This window comes from Cupressus sempervirens, chromosome 6, assembly GCF_028749045.1.
Source record: "Cupressus sempervirens isolate cs-2001-9-10 chromosome 6, ASM2874904v1, whole genome shotgun sequence".
NCBI lineage: Eukaryota > Viridiplantae > Streptophyta > Pinopsida > Cupressales > Cupressaceae > Cupressus > Cupressus sempervirens.
The window spans coordinates 496,513,553-496,539,715 of NC_143123.1; the positions used below are offsets into that span (position 1 = coordinate 496,513,553).

Consider the following 26,163-nt stretch of genomic DNA (forward strand, 5'->3'; position numbering starts at 1 on the left):
ATTTGAAGATCAAGATCAAATACATGCCCTGCTGAATCAATTGTTTGAAAATTAAGACCAGGAATACTGATATCTTCTATGCAACTGATAATGTCATTTTAAGTTTCCCAATTGAGAGGATTAGTAAGATGAGATTTGATAAGGTTGATTTATCCCCAAGACAACTGTGAGGTTTGAGCAAGGGCTTTTAGGGTGAGCATCAGCATATTGCATCATAGAAATAATTTTCTACATTTTGAGATGAGATTGCTAGATGTTCTGTTTGATCTAGTAAAAGGCCAAATATATAGTGAACCTTCATAATTTTTAGATTAATTTGTATTATAATTTTATACGGCTAATCAACTTTTAAGATTTTCTTATTTTGATTTCTTTTTCTATATATAATATAGATATCTTGTTGAAACTATAACTAATTACTGCAGAAAATTAATTGTGTATGGCTTGATTGGTTTGTTGCTTCCTGCAAAGAGCTTTCGATTTCTCAATGCAGATTTGAAGACAAAAGAAGGCACAATTATTAAAATGTTGTTGCAGATATCAGAAAAAAAAATGATACAGTTAAATGATCTGGGTAAAATTGTAACCTCCAATAAGACTATACATGTCAAGTGGAACCTTGTAAAGTATATGCTGATTTTAGTGCTGGTTGACTCATTGTAACTCAAGTCCTATAGAAGCTCTTTCATATTAATTCTGACTTGTTAATATTTGATTTAGATTTTTTCAAAGTTTTAGACTATGGGACATCATTTTACTGTAGGGAAGCTTTCAAATCTGTCACCCATTCTTTTTGTTTCCCGATTAGAGCTAGTTCAATTCTTATTTAAGCATGTCTTGCTATGAACTTTGGTAATGGCAGCCCAACATTGGTGGGTCTGCTAATTGCTTTTTGTCTTTATCCATTTCTCTTTACATTCTATGCGTAAAACAGATTGAGATCTTTTTAAACATGTTGCATGTGTTGGTAGTTTTCTTTTTGCCTGGGTTGTAATTTCCTAACGTAATTTTTCTGTTGATTTCTGTACTGTTGTTTGGCTTGGACACAAAGCGTTCTGCAAGATTGGTATCTGTATGCATTTTGGGGATTTGCCACAATACTCTGTCAAGTGAATTTGGCTGCTTATAGGCTAGATTTATCATATAAGAGTTAAATTTTATTTATATATTAATTTTGTCAACTGTTCCTATGGTAGGCATGGTTGTGTGCAGGACGTGAATATTACTACATGAGGTCTTTTCCACTATAATTGAAGGATCTAAGTTCATCACTTTAGATCAAGAGTTAATTTTAACATTGATCTATATTATCATCATTTTTGAAGATTTCTCCATTACATATCTTAGTCAATGCTTCAATAGCCAACCTAATTCATTCTTGCCAACGCCACCAACGGGCCCCATGAACTTTAACCTCAATATTACTTTGATGGGCATTAGCCTCTCTGGTTCGTGATTGATTTGAAATTATTTTTCTGTTCTCAGCATCCTTTTCAAGCTCTGATTCAGCTGAAACTAGATTTTCTTGCACCTTAGACAGAATGACCAGAGCCTAATTTGCAAGTATCCTCCTGTTACTTTCTACTAATATTTCAATTCTTTTACAATTGTAGATTGAAGTGCCTATTTTTGTTTAAACAGATCCTTGTCATACACAACGCTCTTGACCATGGACACTGCTGATGTTCAAGTTGTTGATACACCTTCTTCCAAGAAGGTATTTTGGAAGCCATGCATGGAGAGAAAGTTTTTAGACTTGCTGCATGAACAAGTTACTCTAGGCAGAAAAGGTGAGGGAGGGTTCAAAAAAGAGGCCTGGACAGCCATTGAACGGAAGTTCAATTTAGAGATGAACATGACCTTGACTAAGGATAATTTCAAGAACAAACTGAAAACTTGGAAACAGGGATATAGAATAATGAAAGAGCTAAAGAATACTAGTGGCTTTGCGTGGAATGAATCAACGCAATCAATGGATGCTGATGATACTGTTTGGGATGAGCTATTGAAGGTAACATGGCAATTCAAATGTTTAGTATTTATTTAACAAGTTATTAAGTCAGCAACGATAGTCAAATGAGTAATCCAATTTTTATGTCAACATGCAGAGGAGAGAATTCAAAAATGCCAAAGTGTTTAAAAGACAGTCATTTCAATACTATAATGACTTGGCTTTGATTGTGGGAAATGACATGGCAGATGGTGTCACATCTACAACAGCACAAGACACAGAAGAAGGGCATAATATGGATGTGACTGCAGATATTGATGATGACTATGAAGACATTCATACACCAATTTGGGCTGCTATTGATTTAGATGATGAAGATATGAGTATTCCCACGTCCAATCAGTGCAGTGCAGCAAGTGGAAAACATGGTCGTTCAGCATCATCAAATAAGAGGCAAAAGAGGAAGAAGGCTAGTATGGCTAGTTCTATGGACGGGATGTCTCATTCAATTGATAGGCTAAATGATACCCTTCTTAAGCCTCAAACTATTGAATTGGGTGAAGAACGTAAGCTAAAAGATCTACAAGAGGTCTATACTGCACTAAAAGCCACTGGTGAACTTAATATTAGTGCTTTGATTGGGGCATTTGACACCTTTGTATCTGATCTTGATAGAGCCAAAGGGTTCTTGATAATGAATGAAGAGGAGAGAGCAGAATATGTTCGGATAAAGTTTCTAGGGCTTTAGTAACTTTATTGTTGTTCACATACTTTTAAGATCGATTTTATAACTATTACATGTTTAATTTTGGTTGACCACATCCCATTTGGTGGATATGGGAAAGGATTTTCAGATGAATATTGCAGTAATATATAGTCACTAATATCAATCTGAAATTTATATAGTGGTTGTTTTTTATAATCTCCTACATATCTATATAAATTTGTTTTGTGTGACTGGCTGTATAAAATCATACAATTATTTTTTGTGTGGTTGATGTTTATTTGTTTCTACAATTCTGAATTGCATTTTATAAGAAGCTGGTTGTACAGATGAGGGCATGCGAAAGCCTACAGTCTAGATGAGGGTGCTTTGTGAACAGAAAAGCTGTCCAATGAGAAGCAACCAGACAGTAATTTTTTGTACTTTTGGAGTGCATTGTAATGCAATGCTGCCAGTAATATAGGAGTAGTGAGAAGAATGTGATTAGATTGAGGGGAGTAAATAGAATGAGTAGGCTAACAAACTTCAAGCCTAATAAATTGAGCAAGGAGGAAAAGAGGCTCACCAACAAATGGTTGAGCCTTATTATTGTTTCATTTTTGAGGAATATTTTAAAGAAATACCAAACCAATTGTTATTTCTTGCCGCATTTAATCTTATAACCAAAATAGACCATTTGATTATGTTGGTTATGTTGCTGAATAAATTTGCAAGGCTTTGATTATTGTAAAAAGGGATCTTGGTAGAGTATATTAAAAGTTGTACTCTTTGTTGTTATATGTCCTTTTTAATTCTGCTTTGAAAGTGTGGATACATCAATCTTTTTCATTTCAATACACAACAATAAGACTTGCTACAATAATTTTGAATTGGTGCATAGTGTTATACCTTAGATTGCTATAGCAGGTCTTTTTGAAAACCTTATGCAGTTAAAGTTTCATACAATAGCCAATTGCATATGCATACAAATTATTTTTAAATCCAAAACTTGAAATTTCAGATTTTTTACTAACTACAGGTTCAAAACAGTTTTTGAGGAACATTTATGTTAGCATCAATGATTTGATTACAATGGAGGGCAATCATGACAATGTTTTCTTGGAGCTTTTGTCTAGTTTTGTTTAAAACCTATTTGGTTTTCTATACTATGACATTTGATATGTTTTATGCTTTGTTCTTTGTCCAGTGCACTTGATACACTTTTTGCTTATGCTTGTCATTGTTTTTTGTTGTTTGCATGTATTTACTATTGTGTTGTAGATAGTTGATAAGATGACACAAATATTCTTGCATGTCATTCTGATAAGTTTTCACTTTACATTGTTTTTTGATATAGGATTCATGGCTTTGACAGATGTGGCAATTCATAATTGCCCATGTGGTGCTGGGTTGTGCCATTTAAAAGTGTCACGCACGAAGAAAAATCCTGGGCGCCAGTTTTGGTGTTGTCCCGAGGGGAAAAAGGTTATTAATGACATGCTTTATATTGAATGTTTTGTATTAATGACATATAATCTCTTTACTAATGTATATTTTGTATTGTAGGGGAATGATGGCTGTGGATATTTCATGTGGGTTGATGTTTTCTCTACAACTGCACATAATGAAGGAGATGAGTGGAAAATGTGTAAGACACGAGAGGTGGTCAGGGCTGACATTGGTTCAATGATGAAAGCTAAAAAATATGAAGGACATGAGTGTCAAATGTGTAAGGCACAACATGAGTGTAAAATGTATAAGGCGCAAGAGGCTGAAATAGTCTTTTTGCGTTGCCTTGTATGCTGCCTTCTCTGTGTAATTATTGGCATCCTATTCTGCATTGTATATCTGAACCTTATGCAACAATGAGCTCAATAAAGACAAAAGTTTACTACATGTTTTATGATTTACCTCGATATCATAATTTTGTATACAGAGATTTGACAAGTTTTAAGTAAATGTCACAACAATTTATAAATTAATGAAGTTTTTGGAGTACATATTTTCCATGTGTAGCATTGTTTTAGCGACAATAAATAAAATGACTCTAAAATCATGTCAAGTGCAAGATACATTTTTATCACATTTTAAATCATGCTAAAGTGATGGATAAAAAACATATTTCATTTATATTGAAATTTAAAAATTAAAAAAAATTGCTTATTCTAGTCGGTATTCCAATTCCAGAAATGTGCAACCAAACGGTGAAAATGTGTATTCTCATAATGAATTCTTGGTGAACCAAACGGTCCCAAATCAAATCCTCAAAATAGTAATCTGGATTTCAAGTTCCAGAATCCCAAATCAAGGTTTCAGAATGCCAATTCTCGAATCATATTCCAGCAACCAAACGGGCCCTTAGGGGGAGAGTATATAGAAGGAAGAAAGGGAGTTTCATTCCATCTTCTACAATAATTATTAATGTTAGAGAAGAAGAAGAGGATCCTGAGGACAATGTGCCTCTGATAAAAATAACTCAGACAAGTATAGCTACCAACAAGGACAGAATAAGAAAGAGCCAAATCCAAACTCCTCCCACTACCCTAGAGAAGCCTACACATATAGAAGAGTTAACGAGCCATGAAGATGGTAAAACTTTGAATGAGTGAATTTTCAAACGTATTCAATATAGAGGATTTCAATTTCATGACTAAGAAGCACGCAGAAGTAGATAGTAGTGTCCTTAGGGAGACCCCATTGGCAAGACAAAGAAGACTCGATGTTGTTGAGGAAGGAGAAATAAGGGTAAAATAGTTCACAGAGGAGCCTAAGGGTGATGATTCTTGTTAGAAGTTGTAATCTTTCCTTGGTGTATTTATAAACCAAGGTTAGAACTCCTTTATTTATTATTATAATATATTAGGATATAAGCCAAGGTATCCTAATATATTTCTTTTTTGTCCTTTTTCCACTACATCTTATTTTGTCATCTAGTGGAATATGTGAGGATAAATATGTATTGTAATTTCTAATTTTAGATTATTCCTCCTTAAGAGGAATCTCACACTTGGCCTCACACACATATGAATGGTGGCATTCATAGACATGGGAGTTACATTCTAACTCCTCTCTCTCATCTCTATTTAAGAGATGACCCTCTTCTCTCATTCAACAATGAGGTTTCTTCCTCTTCTCAAATATTGTATGAGCATTGCTCTCTATCTCTCTCTCTCTTCCTTCTTAGGCTTTTCATGCCTCATTCATAATGTCACAAGGGGTTTTCTTTGCTTTCCCCTTTCCAAATATCTTGTCTCATGGTGTTGGAGCTTGAAGCTTTCTCTCTCCTATTTTATGGTAATATCTTTTCATGCATTTACTCACTTAGATTCTTTCCTGGTATTGCTTATTTACAGATTTCTTTTTCCATTTCTAACAATTCTCATAATATTCTATCTACTGTAGAGAAATTGTAGCCTCCTCCCGAACAACAAATGGAAGTACCTCTGCCACCCCCCAACAAGCCAAATATTCCATTAACTCCTCTTATAGAGCATGTAGAGATAAGTCTGCCTCAACCTCCTATGGGTGAACAAGATCAAACAGTGGACAAAGGGGAGGCAAGTACTGAACCAACAACACAAATTCCACTTGAGTTTTAGATTCCTAATGTGTCATTACCACCTTCTTCACCCAAGTAGACAAAAGATGTATCAATGTTTATGACAGAATAACAAGAAGTTGAGGTGACTACTAAACAAATTATTGGGAGAGGAAAGGAAGCTACAACAACCTCTCTCACTTCGTTGAAATACCTACAATCTTTGTGGTTATCCAAGGCAATTCAACCAAGGAAAAGAAACTATACCACAATTGAGGATGTTGATGCAATTATTGTCCAAGAGACATTCCAAGTGCTAATCACCGCAATGGAACTTCAGTAGATGGTATTTGTGACTAGAGATTGATAGGACAATTGGAAAGCATAGATAGTTGTTCCTCCCAAACAAGGAGATGCATCCAACTTGACCCTAGAAGATCACAAAATTGAGGAAATTCACCTCAATATGCCCACCAGAGAGGGTGGAAAAGCATTGACTATGCTTGGTATAAGGCATTTGTTTCAAGAATTTGATAAAAATGAGGCGAAAATACAACCCTTAAGAAAATAAAGGAGGGAATTGAAAGAATTTGTAAATAAGATAGATGGTCCCATCGACCCTACTAATCCTGAGGTTGCATTGCAAATTGCACTCAAAAAGAGAGCCCCAACCTCAATTCATAATGATTGTTTCTTAGATGCATGCTATATATGGAAGCATAGTTTTGTAGAGCTAGGTGGTGAGTCTATAGAAGAGATCATGAGGTTATTACATTCTATTTTTCATAATGGAGCCAAATTAGCAAGCATGGCCAAAGGACCCAACAAGATAGTGGATCAAACTGATGATTGGATGATTGGCAAGCTTTGAGGTCGGTACTATGAAAAATAAAGAAGCAAAGTTATTAATTGTTGCTAACATTTTTTTATGGAGTCAAAATTGACAAGTTCGATGAATGGATTTTGAAGATTGGCACCAAGAGTAAAAGGAGGCTGGAAATTTTCATAGAAATCTAGAATATCATAGAAAGTGTGACCAACAAAATTAAAGTCCGACAAATATTTTAGTAGAGCAAGTCTGGAGATCTGAGGGATGAGTGCAAAAGGATTTATGCCCAGTCCCAATGGTGTGCTACAATTACACACCTCATTAGTGTCTATATCTATTGAGGATGACGTGAGAAGAGCATTTAATGGCAACGAAGCATTTGGGAGGTACGTAGAGAATTTTGAAGGAAAGTAGAGAATGAGTTAAGGCACTTGACATGTCGAATTCCTTTGGCATTATAGGGATTGTTGAAAGATTCAAATCAAAGTATGCGAGCAATGGATAACAAAAACCCAGATCTCCATCTTCTCAACTTTCAACATAGAAAGGTTGTTACAATTTTGACCTAGTTCTAGTCCACAGTTTTAAAAGTCAATGGATAGGTCTGCAAGTTTTGTTCACTCCACAGCTCTGTTCAATCCTATATAAACTTCCGACAATTTTGGGCTCCGTCGAAGAGTTTGCTTGTTTTTACTATTAGTACCTAATTTATAGGGTTTCTAAATGTGATTTCTCGTTTTTCGACTTTTCTAGGAGCTAACTACATGGTGTTCCACCAAAGTGACAAAGGATTGTATTTGTATAGGTTATTTTCTTGAAGGAGCAGTTCAAAAAGCAAATTCAAAGTCTATTTTAGCTAGAGTGTCTTTTTCTCTTTATCTTTTTCTACAGATTATCATGTCATGTTAAGGTCCATGCACATAAAATTAATGAAAAATACAAGTGTAGACCTAGCTAGCATCAAGTTGGGACATAATGCTTTAAGATAAAACATAATGCTTCATTAGTGTAGACCTAGCTAGTCAAAATTCTCAAATAATTCTTCAGACTACTTGGTATGATAAGCGGCAGTGTACAACTAGTAGTTCATTCTGTATTTCACATGATCCATGTAATATAATTAATTATATTAGCTATAGTCTTAAATCAAGACTGGAACAAAGCTTAGAAAATTAATCTCAAAACTACACACCCATCACAACAAACGACGTCCTGAAGATCCATTTGGCCCACGGGACATTTATGTTTATCTTAAAGCAAGCCTGCCTCTTCAAAATGAAAAAGTAATTAATCAAGGGAATGCAGTCAAAATTATGAATCAATTTTCAGTCATCCATTACAAATCATAAAGAGCAATAATATTTCTCAACTAATTATTCATAGACTACTTGGTATAATAAGCGGCAGTGTACGCCCAGTTGTTCATTTTGTATTTCACATGATATGTGTAATTTAGTAAATAATAAAATATATTAGCTCTAATCAAGAGTGGAACAAAGCTTAGAAATTAATTATAAAACTACCACACCCATCAGAACAATCTTTTCAACAAATGACGTCCTGAAGATCCATTTGGCCCACAGGACATTCAATTTCTCTATTTCTTCTCGACTGCTTTGAAAAGTACTTTCATAAAATAGACTTCAATTAAAGGTATATAGAATCAAGAGGACATTTTCTTCACTCAAAACAGACATTCCACAAAATTGAGCTTGATTACGTACTATCAAGGAAATCTGACAATGCATTTGTGCCAGAAATCCAATGCAATACACTGTAAAGTACAGGTCTGCAGTTCTTTTACTGTAGTTTGTCTGAGAACAAAAGAAACTTCTAATGCAGATTTCATGGATTACAAAATGTATACTAGAGTTGCCTTCAGTTTCTTTCTAGTTAACTTTTTTCTTCTGCTCCAAACATTTTTAAGTACCTACAATGTCTGATCTTAAATATAGATAGTAAAACCTAGCTTAGAAAATTTATCATAGAACTACACACCCATCGAAACAATCTTTTCAACAATTGAAGTTCTGAAGACAATTTGGCTTAGAGGGCATTCAATTTCTCTATTTCTTCTCAAACGTTTTCAAAGGGCCTTGCATAAGATGAGCTTCCCTAGAAGTTGTATAAAACCAAGAGGATATTTTCTTCACTCAAAAGAGAGAATCTACAAAATTGAGCTTGATTACATAGCAAACCTGTCAAAGCATTTGTGGCAGAAATCCAATACAATACACCATCAAGTGGAGGTGTCCAATTTTTTTTTACTTAATTCTTCTGTAAACCAAAGGAACTTTTAACACAGATTTGATGGATTACAAAATTTATACTAGAGCCAGCTCCAATTTCTTTCTAGTAAAGTTTAACACTGCAACCTGGCATAAAGAACATACACCAATGGCACGGTATTGATTTAGCCCTGTTAACATCTGTAAGAAAATCATCATCAAACCTCTGCAAGCACTCGTGGCAATATCTCTTACTTGTTGAAGAGGATGCTAGAATTATTATATGTTTATATTTGGCATTGTGACTCATTTGGATGGCTAGCTTGAAGCAGCTGTGAAGCTGAAAATTGTAGAAGCAAGGCATAAAAAGCACAACATTCATCTGGCTTAACAAATTCACATCAAAAAGTCAATGGCACCAGGTAAAATGGAAAATTTTCTTGGGAGGAATCCCTGGTGTTCACCATCAGCTTGAACGTAGATGTTATCTTTTGTATTATTTGCATGCTTGCTTAGCTCTTCCACTTCAATGTAACTAACACTACATAATGAAAATTCGGATATAGGTCAAAATCAAGCTAAACTTTATTCAAACTCATATATATATATAAATAAAATTTGAAGCACCAGATGACAAAATACCATGCCAAAAAAAATCAAGTGTGGATTACAAACTTTAAAAAAATGCCAAGTACAATATTTTTAAAGCTTCTTTGAAATTATTTAATTGTTTCCTCCAATGATAAATGCAAGTACAAAAAGAACTCTAGTCACTGAGAGCATCGAATCCACTACAGCCTATAACATATCCTGTTGACTTGATCCCTCTTCAAAACAAAGACCAACTTCGCAACTGATTAACAGTGAAAGACCCTACTGTTGATAATCCTATAATTCAGATAGTCATAATGCAACAATTCAAAATATTTGTAGATGGCTGTGCATTTATTGTCTATAAACAGTAACGTAAAGTACATAATTCAAAGTGAAGTGTTTTAATTCAACACATTTGTGGTTCAACAGACATGGTTAAGCATATAGATTAAAATATCACTTAAAATATCACCTAAAAACTCAATGCTTGAGTCTTCACAAGACAAATCATCTCCCAAAAAATTCATTGACAAACCATGTGTCCTATCTGAAGTCCACCAGTCATTTATCCACAAATTGCAACTAGTTCCGTTGTCAAAGTGTTTCATTATATGTCTGCCCGAAACCACAACCACATATGTAAATGGCTACCCCACGGCTGTAAGATGCCCTCATGACTACAAATAAATTATAGAACACTCATTATTACCACTAAAAAAACCCTTGTGAGTGCAAATAGAAGTGTTGCTGCAGTATTGTGACTCCACCATATATTTGGTGCACAAATGTGACAACTCCACCATGCTTTTGAGCTTGAGGGAAATTCTCAGTGATCTAGAAATCTGTTACTACGATCTGACTTGTGTATGGAATCAATGTTTCACTGTCAGAAATGAACAATAGGATAGAAAACTTACGTAAAGCAGCGCTTTCTATAATTTAGATATTGTGCTTATTTGCATAAAACATCAGTTAGGTTTTTGTGCTTTAAGTTAAAAACTTAAATGGTCAGAAATTTAGCCAGGTTTTGATGATTTTTTTTCTGAGTCAGCAGGTCCAAGTCAAATTTGGGCCTGCCGAATTTTGCCCACTTATAACTTTAGTCTTTTTCAACTATAGTCAAGCATGTGATGGCGAATTATCTTGGCCATGTAAAATGCTTGCAACCTATTTAACTCAAAATAATAAAATACTAAGAACTACACTAGTGCATAAATAAGTCGTAGAAAAATGTTTTAACTTCTATAAATCAATGTCTAAAACCTGTGGTTACATTAGAAAAGGAAGACAGAATTTCTGCCAAGAATTCTGCATAAAATTAAAAAGGTTGAGAACTGTAGTGCTTTAAGTGCCTTCTGCAATTCAAGTCACTAAGCTCTGTAAATAATTTGACAGCCTATAACCACCCTCAGGAATTCATTCAAATGAACTGTGACAAGTATGTTGATAATAGTAAACAGGAAAACTTCAAGAATCTAGTCCAAGGGATTTTAAAAGTATTTCGCACTGTATACTTGAATTTTGAACATTTACAGCTGTTAGAATGCCATATTAGATCTAAGAAATAGCTGCTAGCTTGCTAATTTGCACAACATTTTCTCTTGTAGAGCAGTATGTCGATATCCAAATCTCATAATGATAAGTGGGGGTCTAGCCCTGAGTGATTTGTTTTGTTGCTGTTCAACTCATAATTCTTCTATATATTTGCTGTAATTGTCCAGTTGTGGACCTCTGGTGACTGCAAAACTGTACGAATATTGTCTGTAGTCCTTTCTTATTTCAAGAAATGTTATTTATTTTCATGTTTCCATTATCACAACGATCTACTCTGAAATTTAGCTTTTCATTAGTCATACGACTATTCTAGGGTTACCCGAGGAAGTAGGGGAGTCCAGAAGTATTGGAAGAAAGGAAGCATTGGAGGTGGAGAGAGAAACTTAGTCATCTTGGAAATTTGGTGTTAAGTATAGGATGTGAATGACAGGGGAACACATCAGGACAGTGTGAAAGGATGACAATGTGGCCAATTTAGGCCATGCAATAGAATTCAACATGATGTAAGGAGATGGAAAGAAAAAATTGACTTTTGTAAGGTAAACAGTCAGAAGTGAAATCTTTGAAATATTGTGCCATGTCTGATGTGTGGCTGTAATAATAAAAGTAAAAGGGGGTGAGGAAATCACATCAGTGAAAGGACGTGCAGGTAGAAAATATTGGGTTGAGCTGTGTTAATGGTGGATATTTTTGTGAAAAGGAAACAAAGATTAGACTTTGATTGTCCCTTTGGTTTCTTGTGAAGAAACAATCCTTTGTAGATTGTACAATTCTACTTGAGGGGCATTTATTCATTGAGCATTCATCGGGTTATGAGCAATTGTAATGTATGACCTTGATGGTGTTAACTCAGAGCTCCAATGTCTCATCAACTTCAGTAGAGGCTTGTTTTGCTCAATTGTCTAACAATGAATTCAATTACCACCTTGTTAGCAAGTAATTTGTCACTGTGCTTTGTTCACCAAATCTGCCCAATGGAAATGACAAATTCTTGCAACATTGGGATAAATCACCATGAACAGGTGATTCTCCTCTTCTTGAAAAGGGGGCAACCCCTGGCCCGTTTGGTTCATGGAAGATGACAGGAATTGGATTTTTCATATTCCAGATTTGAAAAATTTTGCCTTTGTTTCAAAATTGGCAAAATGGAATTAGAATACCAGACTTCTAATTCTGTCTCAAAACCAGATTATCAAACTTCCCACTAGCAACTAGGAATGGAAAATCAAAACCTAGTTATGCTTTTTGAGGAGTGTAAAAAAATTAGATTGGACTATTTTTTGGAACCTATCTCTGACTTCAAGCTTATGTTAGAGTAATAAGATATCGCCTTATTAATCAAATCATTTTGATTTACTTATTAAGTCACTTATTATCTCTAGTTTACTTAAGCTAAACTTTATGCATATAATAATTAATTCTTTTATTAATTATTATCATGCAACCTAGGTTTTTCCTGTTAGGGTTTTGATCTCCTTTTATAAGGATTGATCTCTTTGTAATAACTCATTCATTCACTTTTCATAATAGCAATCTCTCTTTTTGCTCATCAAAAATCTCTCATTTGTGGATCTGGGAATTCCAGCCTCCGTAACTTTTGCTTATCTCTTTCTGTGACAGGTATTTGCATGTAGGTGATTCTTGGGAGCTGTGAGGTTGATCTTTCATCAACTTCAACATGGTATCAGAGCTCTAGATCTTCATGCCCATGTTTTATTTATGAAAGGTTTGGCATGGATTTCTTATCTGTGTTTTTCCTTTCACAGGGTTTCATTTTTCAAAGTTTTTTTGTATTGGATTTGGGGGTCACCTTTTTTAGGTACAATTTGAGCCCAAACGCGAACCTCACCATTAAGCTCAAAGCACCTAGTAACCCTTATTTTCATATAAAATTTGTCCAATTTGGACACAATTGGAATTTGAGGCTAAAAAATATTGCTCCTAGATGGGGCATGTTTCCCGATGCGGCAATTTTATGATTTTGGCATGAAAATCAAGATTTTTGGTACAAAAAATTGTGCTTTTGTGCATTTCCCAATGCAATTTTGGTACAAATCCTACACGCTTCATAAGACGATTTTGGAATAGAGCTTGCACGTTCCCTGAAATAGTTTATTGTATGAACTAGTGTGCTTCTCAAGTTAATTCCTTGTACAGGTGGGGATGAATTTTTTTTTTGCCCTTCTTACTCTTTTTTGACCTACCTATGGTTCTTTTGTTGTAACTTGCTTGTGTCTGGACTTTGTTTTTTGTAAACCAGATATCATCAGAAAGTTGATTCCGAGCATGTCATGATGGTCCAGTTTATTTGAAATTTTGATTCCGTTTGGTTGTCAATTTACGCATTCAAAGTCAGAGGTTCTATTTTGCACTCCGGAAGACATATCTTGAGACATTCGATTTTCCGGATTCTGCTCCAAGCACATCCCATTTAGTTTTTTTATTTTTTGCATTCTAGTGGATATCTCGATTTTTTCAGGTCCGAAGATCGATTTTGTTGCTTAAAAAGATTCATCATGGGTTGTACTATTTGTTGTATGAGCCTTATACCTTTTTTTATTCTTGTTGACATTCCTTTGTAGCATTTATGCAAACACACCAAGATAAAGTGTCACTCTATTGCATTTTTGGGATTAGCACATCTTTGTGTTTTGTTGTACTAGCACTACATTATAAAGTGTCTTGGGGGGTTTCATATTGGTCATATTCACCATCTTCCTTTGTCAAGTGAGTGTTCCTTCCACAACATTAGCCTCATGATGTGTTGATAACATGTGTCATTATAGATGTTTGTACTTCTTTTGCACTCGATGTTCCTAGTACTTCTTTTGCACTCAATGTTCCTAGTTCTTCTTTTTGCAAGAGATATTGCATTCAATTTCAGTGTTCATGTCTTACCTCTCAGCATTATAGGGGGGTTATGATGGTACTATTGCTTTCTTGGTTCGATGGAGTAAGCTATGTATTCAATATTTGATCCTATGTACTATGTGATTGCAGTGGTTGGATACCTATGCATTTTAATGAGATGGATCATTTACCATATAGACATTCTTTCATTCTTGCTTTTTGAGGCCATGAAGATACCTTCCATCTTTGATTGATCAGCTCTTTAGACTTTGTTTTCTCTACCTGGTTATGTTCTATACAATGGAGGTTCTTCAGATCAATAGTTTGACAATGTTTGCAGCTTCATGCTTCAGTGGTGTTCTTCATGATCATCTTTTGTTCCCATCTTCTAGGACATTTCCTAGTTTGGAGGCTTCTTTGTTCCTTCACTAGTTCTTTCAGCATTATTTCCATCTCTTTTTGGAGTAGGGTTTTTCCCATGTGGTTTTCTTTATTTCTCCTCTTATTGGAGACTGTACTTTGGTTCTTCATCAGGGTTTGTTGTCGGAACCCAAATTTATTTTCATTAGTAGTTTCAAAGTTCTTAGCTACTCCCTAAGTTTATCTTAGGGGGGGTGTTAGAGTAATAAGATATTGCTTTGTTAAATAATTCATTTTGATTTTATTATTAAGTCACTTATTATCTCTAGTTTACATTATTATCATGCAACCTAGGTTTTTCTTGTTAGGGTTTTGATCTCCTTTTATAAGGATTGATCTCTTTGTAATAATTCATTCATTCACTTTTGATAATAGCAATCTCTCTTTTTGCTTATCAAGAATGTCTCATCTGTGGATCTAGGAATTCTAGCCTCCATAGCTTTTGCTTCTCTCTTTCTGTAATAGGTGTTTGCATGCAGGTGATTCTTGGGAGCTGTGAAGTTGATCTTTCATCAACTTCAACAGCTTACGCATAAAAATGTATCTTTCCACACATCTTTCGAGTGAAACAAATGGTACAAGTAAAATCCCAAAAATAAGAATGAAGATTTGTAAAACCTTGATTTGGCTGAATCGAGATTTGTACAAATCTCAATTTCTACAATTCCACCAACCAAAAGGATACTTAATTCTTGATTTATTTATATTTGAAATAATTCTAAGTTTCCCTCTCCCTTGGATATTTGTAACCAAAATGAACTGTAATTGATTATCAATAGAACAAGGTGTCTATTAATTAATAATTTAATAGAGGAAATACATAGTGAATAGGTCTTTGCTGATAAAAAATAAGACTATATTTAGCACGCAGGCTATGTATATTCTTTCGTATCTGCAGATAATTAAGAAATATTGAAAGCGCAAAGATTAACAATACTCTTAAACCTACAAGTAAATAATTGAAAAAATATTGATGACACATAAACCACCATTAGCCCTCCAAAATAATGACACGTGGATCATTTTCATTCCAATAGCACACAGACCATTGAATGAAATAAATTCATGTGGAGAAAAAAAATTAAAAATACTCTCTATTTACCAACTCTTTATAGTAAATAAAATCTTTGAATTTTGGTTACAAAATTTTGTGTAGGAGGGAAGCCTTCAGCAAATAAGATTTCTCCCTTTTTAAAGAGTTCACCTTCAAGTAGTTCGTAACTAGCATAACACTTTTTCACCAAACTCATTTTTACTTCAATAAATTTTCTCCCAAATTTGATTCCCCAGTTGTAACTCCCTTTTACCCAAAATCTATACAGTTAAATGTAGTGTTACATGACTGATTTTATGTAGTTAAATGTACCTCCCTTTCACGCTTCTTGTCCAATGCTTATGCCATTGTGAAAGGATGATTTTATGAGGGTCTTGGACTAATTGAAGGAAAATTTTATTGTAGCAGCACTGTAGCACGGCATTATTCATATTACTATAGCAGCAAGATAGGAAGTCATTACTAGAAAATTATGTTATAATGTTGGAGTAATTAGTAAGTTGAAAAGTCTGCTATGTATTTGATTTTATTAGTTGAAAATTAATATTATTTTGGCAGTGGTTCAATCTTCAGTTTGCATATTATTATAAATTCCTTCTTGTTCATGTTATATGGCTTCAAATCTATGCAAAGACATAAAAACAAACAAACATTTTATTTCCGGAGGCATAAAAGGGTTTAAACATTTAATGGAGAAATTAAGAGTTTGATGCAAATTATTTGACTAAATTCCTATCAGCAGTTGGTTCAGTTTTTGGGCAATTCTAGGGTGTCCATTATAGTGGTATCAGAGCTTTAAGTCCTACCATCTTGTGAAAGCCTTACAAAGAATTTGGAACAGCCAAATAGAGGGAAAAGTGTTTGACGAAATGTCAAAACACTAAAATCAGAAATAAAACAATTTAAGAATGTATATTTGAGCATTCAACAGAGGCCATTTACTTCTACCATACAAGACCAATACAACAAAGATTCGGACTCACCAAGCGAGCAATCTAGCTCATCCGTGCAGGTGGACATAGAATCTAGTCATATAGACACAGAGGAGATATTCTTTGAACAAGACAACAGTTTGGGTGACCGAGATGACAGGAATACAAGACCAGGCAGAGGCAAGAATGTTGGTCCAGATCAGGAGGTCATGTTCAAACGATTTTTGGGTACGTTAGAAGAGGGGCAACGTATGCAACAGGAGCAAAATAAGTGAATGGATATGATGTTTCAGCTTATGGCTTGACAGATGTAATGTTCCCAATTTTAATTAATTTGGGCCCAAGTTATTAATGTTTGTAATTAGGGGTTCCGATTGATTTAGTATATCTTGGACCTATTTTTATTTAATTGTTCCGTAAGTGTTGGCCGTCAGCCATTTTTGTAAACCCTCGGGATGTTTATCCGAAGGGTATTTAAGCACGGCTTGTAAGTAGTAGTAGGTATGCTTTTGGATTATTTTCTATGTACTACGAATTCCTATTGGGATTCTTTGTTGTTCGCCATTTCGAAAGTGAAAGATCTTCCTATTTGGCTCTTACAGTTTCGGTGGGAATCAACCCTCACCCTATTCCGCCTGTGTATTACTGGACTCAGATTTGGCAAATTGGAGTGCCATTATTGTTTGCAAATATTTACATCTATATCAATCAGTAATTCTTATTCTATACGTGTATTGGTTATATTGATATCTCTGGCAAAGGCGATCGAACTTAATAGTGATTGTATTGAATTCATTCACCCGATTTCATTCGTACCACATCTCATCGGCTCCAGCCACCAAATACTACATGGCTCAACCAGCACCGTACGGCTCTCTGCAATCATCCATACAACCGGCTCATACTCACCGTATGGCCCTCTGATATCCTCCGTACGAGCCTACTGAATCAACCGTACAGCTTGTCCAAATACCATCCATACGGCCATCAAAACACTCCCTCAGCACAGTACGGACTACCCATTCACGTGTACGGTCATTCTCTTGTAAGAAAACACCATTATTTCATTGTTTGTTTATCTCAGAGGTGGAAAGGAACATTACAGTGGTATCAGAGCCTTTGGGCCGAGATTGCCTTCGAGTCGAGATCCCCTTCGAGTCAAAATCCCCTTTGGACCGAGATTCCCTTCAAGCCGAGATTGCCTTCGGATCCAAATCCCCTTCGGCCGAGATTGCCTTCGAGTTGAGATCCACTTCGGGCTGAGATTGCCTTCGAGTCGAGATCCCCTTCAGGCCGAGATTGCCTTCGAGCCGAGATTGCCTTCGAGCCGAGATTGCCTTCGGGTCAAGATTTTCGAGATCCACTTCGGGCCGAGATTGCCTTTGGGTCAAGATCCCCTTCAAACCGAGATTGCCTTCGGGTCAAGATCCCCTTCGGACCGAGATCACCTTCGGGCCGAGATCCCCTTCCAGTTGAGATGGCCTTCGGGTCGAGATCCCATTTGGACCAAGATTGCCTTCAGGTTGAGATCCCCTTCGAGCCAAGATCCCCTTCGGGCCAAGATTGCCTTCGGGTCGAGATCCCCTTCGGACCGAGATTGCTCTCGGGTCGAGATCCCCTTCGAGCCAAGATTGCCTTCAGGGCAAGATCCCCCTTCAAGCCAAGATCCCCTTCGAGCTGAGATCCACTTTGGGCCAAGTTTGCCTTCGGAACTTTACAATGGTATCAAAGCAGAAATCATCAGGAGCATTTCCGAAACCATTCAGGAAAGTGGTCACGCAACATAGGTTGTGACCGCGCAGCACAGGAACATCTCTGAAACCGTTCGAGAACATTACAACAGATGGGTGTCAATATTAATCCAGGTGATGCGAACAATAATAATGGAGGCGGAGGCAACAACAATGGTCTTGAGAATACCATTAATGGTAATAATAATGAACATGGCAACAAAAGGAATAAGGCTGATAACTCTAGATAGGTTGTACGCCCAACTCGGACAGCAAGCTTGAGACCTCTTCTACCCACCTTTCCACCCAGAGATCTAGTTCAACCAGTAAATGAATTGCAGATTACCAAGTTACAGGATCATCAAGAGGGATTGGGAGGCTAGTGGACAAAAGTTTCAAGTGGATATTTCCCTCAGAGATTATATGGACGTGAGGAATCAAAACTTTGAGTTGAGAAAGAAAGTTGGAAAACTTTCTCTACCTTATTATGATGCTTCAAGGAAGATGACTGCACGAGCTTGGGTGCAGAAGAGCGATACATACTTCCAGCTGAATCCTATGCTTGAGGAGAAGGCTATCAAGTATGCGGCTATTCATTTGGATGGTCCAGCGCATGAGTGGTGGCAACATGGCATGGTAAGCTTGGGCATAATCAGATCACATCTTATGAGGAGTTCACTAAGAAACTCAGAGAGATTTGATACCAAAGATCCCAAGTTACAATTTAAGGAGTTGGCACAGCTCAAGCAGTAGGGATCAGTTGAGACATACATCAGTGAATTTCAGAGGTTAGTTGTGTTGGTTACAGATATTTTAGAGAGAAGAATGGATGGACTCTCAAATCCCTTGAGGGGTTGGGTCAAAGGGCATGACTCGGCTACATTATAGGAGGCCACTAAGAAGGTCGTGACTTAGCACCTTCTTCTTTTAAAAGCAGATTTCAGCCTAGGGATTCACATATGAAGAAGGATAAGGATAAGGACAAAAAACTTTTTTACTAGGATGCACAACCAAAAGGGGATAATAGGAAGTTGGATAATGACACCCTAAATGAGTTGAGGAGGAAGTTGTGATTTCATTGTAGAGAGCCTTGGGACTTATCTCATAAGTGCCCTCTCAAGGCTAAGGCAAATCAAATGGAGTATTTTTCAGCGGAGGAGTCACAGTTAGAGGGGGAGGATCAGCACTTTGATTCGGATGAGTAGCACTCTAGAGGAGAATATCATTCCTAAGGATGATAGGTCGTTGGCACAATTGATAGGGGCTCAAAAGGCGATCAAGGTCAAGGGTACTATCTAGGAGCAGAAAGTGATCTCTCTCACTGACACTGCGGCTACACATAACTTCATAGATGCATGACTGGTAGCCATGAGAGGTTTTCAGACTGATGAACATGTTCGGTTTAGAGTCATGGTAGCTAATGGTGACAAATCATTATACACTCAAAAGATACCTAATCTTCACATCAGATTTGGAGATGGCTATGAGTTGGAGGATAAGTTTTATGTAGTAGACATGGGAGACTATGATGTCATCCTCGGAATGACATGGATGGCCTCGCTAATTGAGTTCACACTCAACCCAGCAAAATTGGAGATGAGATTGCAGCATGAGGGAAGAACTGTTGTACTTAGAGGACTTTCGGATGGGAGTTGCAGAGTAGTCTCCCTAAGGAGAATGCAGAGACTTATTCAGCATAACAACATAGTGTGGCCAGCAAAATGTTTCATTAAGCCAGCTCCACAAGAGCCGCAGGTAAAGAGTCATCTACCAAATATCTAGGAGATACTTGACAAGCATGCTAAAGTATATGGCGATATCCAACACTAGGTTCCTCCTGACAGGGAAATAGAGCATGTTATTGAGCTCGAGGAGGGAGCCAAACCGGTCATGATTACCCCCTATCATCCTAGGAAACACAAGGATGAAATAGAGAAGGCAATTAAGGAGCTATTGGAGAGGGGGCACATAAGGTCCAGCAAAAGCCCTTTTGCTTCAGCAGTACTTCTAGTGAAGAAGGATGGGACGATGCGCATGTGCATCGATTATAGGGCATTGAATAAAATAAAAATAAAAAACAAATATCCCATTCCTCGGATTGATGAGTTGATTGATGAGTTGCATGGTGCACGCTTCTTCACGAAAATCGATTTACAATCCAGATACCACCAAATCAAGATGAGAGCAAAGGACATCGAGAAGAGAGCCTTCCAATATCACTGTGGCCACTTTGAGTTTATGGTTATGCCATTTGGGCCAACCAATGCACCTACCACATTTCAAAGTTGTATGAACCAGGTGTTCAGGGGGCAATTAAAGAGATTCGTCTTGGTCTTCTTTGATGAGATCTTGGTCTTCAACAAGACCTGGAAGGAGCACTTGCAGCATCTAGAGGAGGTGTTATCTATTCTGGATAGAGAGTCATTGTATGCCAAGGAATCAAAAGTTGAGTTTGGCATGACCGAGCTCCTTTAGTGCCGATGGTGTTCAAGTTGATCCTGAAAATATTAGAGCTATTGTGGATTGGTCTACTCCCACAAACCTCACACATCTTAAGGGGTTCTTTGGTTTATCTAGTTTTTACATGAGGTTCATTAAGGGATTCTCACAGATTGCCACACCTTTGACAAATCTTACCAAAAAAGGAGCCTTCACATGGACAGAAGCAGCACAGAGATGTTTTGACCACTTCAAACAGGTGATGTCATCTTGTCCGATTCTAGCTCTACCTAATTTCACGAAGCCATTTGAGCTTCAATGTGATGCTTCAGGAGACGGGATAGGAGCAGTATTGATACAAGAGAGACACCCCATTGCATTTGAGAGTAGGATGCTTCGAGGAGTTAAGAGGAGTTATTCTATCTACGACAGGGAAATGTTGGCCATAATGCATGCATTGGCCAAAATCCGATCATATTTGGTAGGTAGGCATTTTGTAATCAAAACTGATCACAATAGTATTAAATACTTCATGAGCTAGCATGATCTTAATGACCAGCAACAAAAATGGGTTACTAAATCGCAAGCTTATGACTTTGATATAGAGTTCGTCAAAAGTAAGAAAAATGTGGTGGTTGATGCATTATCTCGGAGACCTCACTTATGTGCTCTAGCAGAGATTTCAGGAGATTGGAGAGATCAAATTCCAGTGGAGTATGTAGAAGATGATTAGGCTTTTGGCATAGTGGCGGGCACCATTCAGGATGACAAGTATGCGTTATTGGATGGGTTGATCAAATTTCAGGACACGGTTTATTTGATGCCTACATCACAGTTTAGAGAGGAGATTTTGAGGGCATTTCATGATTCACCTACAGCTAGGCATCTAGGGGTCTTCAAGACCTATAAGTAGATCCGACAGTGGTTCTCATAGAGAGGGCTCAAGGATGATGTTCAGAAGTATGTTAAGGAGTGTGTAGTTTGTCAGCAGAATAAGGGAGAGCACACGTTTCCTAGAGGTTTACTATAGCCCTTACCCATTCCGGACAGGAAATGGGAAAGTATTTCTATGGACTTCATCACTGGTTTACCACAAGTGCAGGGAAGAGAATTTACTTATGTAGTGGTAGACAGATTGACAAAATTTGCTCACTTCTTTGCTATTCCTTCTACTTATACAGCAGCTCAAGTGGCAGATTTATTCTTCAGATAGGTTTTCAGGTTGCATGGGATATCGAGATTTATTGTTAGTGACAGGGATAGCAAGTACATGAGCACCTTTTGGCAAGAGATGTTCAGGTTGTGTGGTACAGATTTTACACCTAGTATGAGTTACCACCCTTAGACAGATGGGCAGACGGAGATAGTAAATAAATGGGTGGAAGGCTATTTTGCGGAACTATGTGATTGCGTAGCAGAGCGTGGGTCAAGTGGTTATACATGAGGGAATATTGTTATAATACCACATATCACATGACCATCGGGATGACTCCATTTATGGCATTGTATGGGTATGAAGCACCCAGTTTCATGAATTTAGTTTTGGGGAATAGCCAAGTGCCCAAAGCTAAAGACCTGTTGCAGGATAGTCAAGATATCCTAAGAGTGCTCAAGGAGAACATACAACAAGCACAAAATCAGGTGAAGTTGTATGCTGATCAGCATAGGATAGAGCGCAGTTTCGAGATAGGGGATATGGTGTATTTGAGGCTACAACCATATTGGTAGTCATCACTCAAGAAGAGTGGAGCAGAGAAGCTGAAGCCTAAATTTTATGATCCCTACAGGGTGATTCGCACAGTGGGTGAAGTCGCCTATGAGCTTGAGCTTCTAGAGGGTGATCGGGTGCACAATGTATTTCATGTGTCGAGGCTTAAGAAAGCCATTGGTCAGAGTGTAGTTCCTTCTACAGATTTACCCCCTTCGGACAAGGAGGGAAAGCTCGTGTTAGTACCTGAGGCTATTCTAGACACCCGAGAAAGGAAACTCAGAACCAAGGTAGTGAAGGAGTATTTGGTCAGATGGAAAGACTTGTTGAATGAGGGTGCTACATGGGAGAGTGAGCAAGTTATTCAGTAGGCTGAACTGAGATTGCTTGAGGACAAGCAATTTCAAGGGGGGCGGATTGTAATGTCCCCACTTTAGCAATCGACCAAGTGTGTGTGCGTTAGCCTAGTTCTACATGGTCTCGAGGGCTAACGAAGGGTTTAAAAGGATCTTATAGTGTTTTGGCCTAGTCATCTCCAGTTTGGGCCAAAATGGAGTTGATTTATTCAGTTTTAGGCATACTTACTATTTATAGTAAGTCAGCAGGACTCAGGGGAGGCTATTTTTGGTGATTAAAATTGGTACTCCTCAGCGAGAGCTTTCTGACGAGCTATCACTCGTGTTGTTTGGAGTGCAATAGCTAATATATTTTTATGCTTGAAATATTATTAAAGTAACATTTAATTTAGTTGTAAAATATTAAAATGTTACTTTAATATTAAATTTTATGGGAATGTGTGCAAATCAAAGGGGGCACCTAAGGGAGACATAAGTGATTATTTTAATATGTTTTATATTGCACATCTTTTATCCCACATTACTCATCTGAGTTGAACCCTTGGAGAAAAAATAAAAGGGAGCATTAGTGGCTACATTCGGCAAGTGGAATATGAGAAGAAAATTGATGTGTGAGTTGCAGATCAGTTTTTGGCATTAGAGGACATCTATCCTCTCTTGTAACATTCTAGATGTCATTGCCTTGGGGTTTGACCTTTGGAATTCATTGCTATCAGCTTCATTAACAAGCAGATTGAGTGCATTTCCAGCTATAGGCAGATTGGGTGCTTGTTCATATCATTCACACTTCTTGTTCGATGCTTGTGCCATTGTGAAGGGATGATTTTATTAGGGTCTTGGACTGATTGAAGGCAGATTTTACTGTAGAAGCACTATAGCATGACACTATTCATATTATTGTAGCAGCAAGATGGGAAGTCATTACGGAAAAATTATGTTATAATGCTGGAGTAATTAGTGAGTTGAAACGTCTGCTATGTATTTGATTTTATTAGCTGAAAATTAGTATTATTTCAGCAGTAGTTCAATCTTCAGTTTGCATATTATTATAAATTCCTTCTTGTTCATGTTATGTGATTTCAAATCTATGCAAAGACATAAAAACAAACATTTTATTTCTCAAGATAAAAGGGTTTAGACATTTAATGAAGAAATTAAGAGTTGGATGCGAATTATTTGACTAAATTCTCATCAATAGTTAGTTCAATTTTTGGGCAATTCTAGGGTGTCCATTACAGCAAAGAAGGCAATTTATCCAAATGCAGAGGAAGAAAAGAAGAGGTTGCAACAAGCACATACGAAGTTGGAAAAACAAATGGAAGCCAAAACATTACAAACAAAAGATACTGTCGGCACCTCAAAGAGGAACCTCGCAGAAGAAAATATTATAAGGCAGGTAATGCAAATGGAAGTTCCTATGAAACTAAATGACCTTATAATGCCTCAGTTACAAACAGCGATACTACAGCAGACCTAATGCTACTGGCACTCACAACACGAAGAGATCCTGCAGTAGTAGAGATGGGTATCCTGGGAACCATACTCATGGACACAATCGTAAATGGAGGGTTAGGAGTAAACATACTACTAGAGGATATATGGAAAAAGTTGGGACAACCTACATTGTAGCCACCTACATTTCAACTACTCACTGCCGATCAGCACGGGATCAAGCCTTTAGGGACCCTAATGGTGCAACTTGTAACCATTGGAACGTAGCCATTCTTATTGGATTTCGTGGTCATCCCCTTAAAAAGAAAAGGGTATGATGCCATTCTCAGATAGGGTTGGCTGGTATAGGCCAAAGTGAAACATGATTGAAAACAGAATACCCTGTCCATAGAAGGCAAAGGCCAGAGATTTGTAATCGACTTACACACACAGATGGTAGGTGAGGAGGCAACATCGTCGGATTCTGAAGGCAAAGGCAGAGGGGAAGACAAGGGGAAGAAAAGAATGGAACCTAATGAAGAGGGAGTATTGAGATTGAAAGGAGGGTCTAACGATGATGACTTGGACTCGGTGAATGGCCTACTCCATTGGCAGATGGAGGACTACAAACTTTTTCCGAGTTGTAACATGTTAAGGGTTGAAGATGGAAAAAAGAATGAATTTCTAAAGGCGTATAGAGAAGTGAAGGAGGGGGAAGCACAGATCGATGTAACACCAGTGTATAAGTTTAGTAAAGACAAACCAATTAAGTACGAAGAGCCTACAGTAAAAACAATGAACTTAGGAGATGAAGCCAATCCAAAATATATATTTGTGGGAGATGAGTGGAATCCAGCTCTGAAGGCAACAGTGTTTATAAATATTCATGAAATATAAGGACGTATTTGTGTGGACGTATAAGGACATGCAAGGGGTGTCGCCAGAGTTATGTATCCACCGGATACCACTAATGGTGCAGTACCCGTCTGGAAGCAACCGTAATGGATGAACAAAAATTATGCCGCATGGGTCATTGATGAGATCGACCGAATGTTGGAAGCAAGAATTATTTTTAGGGTGCAAACGAGTGAGGGGGTATCACCGATTGTGATATCTCTGAAGGACACCACTCAGATAAGAATATGTGTGGACTTTTGATGACTAAATGTTGTAACAATCAAAGATCCGTTCCCAATACCATTTACCAATAGCATTCTGGAATAAGTTGTGAGGCACGAAATTTATTCATTTATGGATGGATTCTCCGGATACAACCAGATATCCATCGCCGAAGAAGATAGGCTTAAAACAATGTTCATTGTTGAAGATGTGGTCTATGTCGACAACAGGAGGATGTTCGGACTATGTAATGCTCCGCAACATTCCAAAGAATTATCTTGCACATATTTGATAAAATGTCAGTCGGGAATTTTAAGGCATTTCTAGACGATTGGTCAATTCTTAGCGCGGAGGACAGGCATATAACTGCACTCAAAGAATGCATGGAAAGATGCAGATGGGCAAGACTAGAACTGAATCCGAAGAAGTGTAGGTTCATGGTACCACAGGCAAAGCTAGTATGCAAAGCAGGGCTGAAGACGGATCCTAACATAGTTTGGGTAATCTTGGAAATGCCACCGCCAACAGATGTGACATAGGTAAAATCATTCATTGGACATATTGGATATTACTGAAGGTTCATTAAGGGCTTTGCGAAAGTATCCTACCCACTAGACAAACTAACCTGCAAAGGAGAACCGTATAAATGGGATGCAGAGCAGAATGAAGCCTTCGAAGGACTGAAAACCCAACTAGCTACAACACCTATCTTGGCTTATCTGAATTG

General features: G+C 37.2%; 2 protein-coding genes across 3 annotated transcripts in view; one reads left to right on the forward strand and one right to left on the reverse strand.

Moving 5' to 3' along the window:
• Window positions 1-1,393: 1,393 nt before the first annotated feature.
• LOC149553197 (uncharacterized) lies at window positions 1,394-2,699 on the forward strand. Its single transcript, XM_089789555.1, has 2 exons — window positions 1,394-2,011; window positions 2,109-2,699. Exons 1-2 carry the CDS (start codon window positions 1,670-1,672, stop codon window positions 2,697-2,699), a joined length of 933 nt encoding a protein of 310 aa, XP_089645681.1. The 5' UTR covers window positions 1,394-1,669.
• A 6,362-nt stretch (window positions 2,700-9,061) lies between these two features.
• LCBK2 (Diacylglycerol kinase family protein) overlaps window positions 9,062-26,163 on the reverse strand; it is a 218,410-nt gene continuing 201,308 nt past the window's right edge. For both annotated transcript variants that reach the window (XM_089788686.1, XM_089788688.1), the window contains one exon: window positions 9,062-9,790. In XM_089788686.1, the coding sequence (XP_089644812.1) occupies window positions 9,646-9,790 (145 nt within the window). In that variant the 3' untranslated portion in view covers window positions 9,062-9,645. The remainder of the gene's footprint in view (window positions 9,791-26,163) is intronic.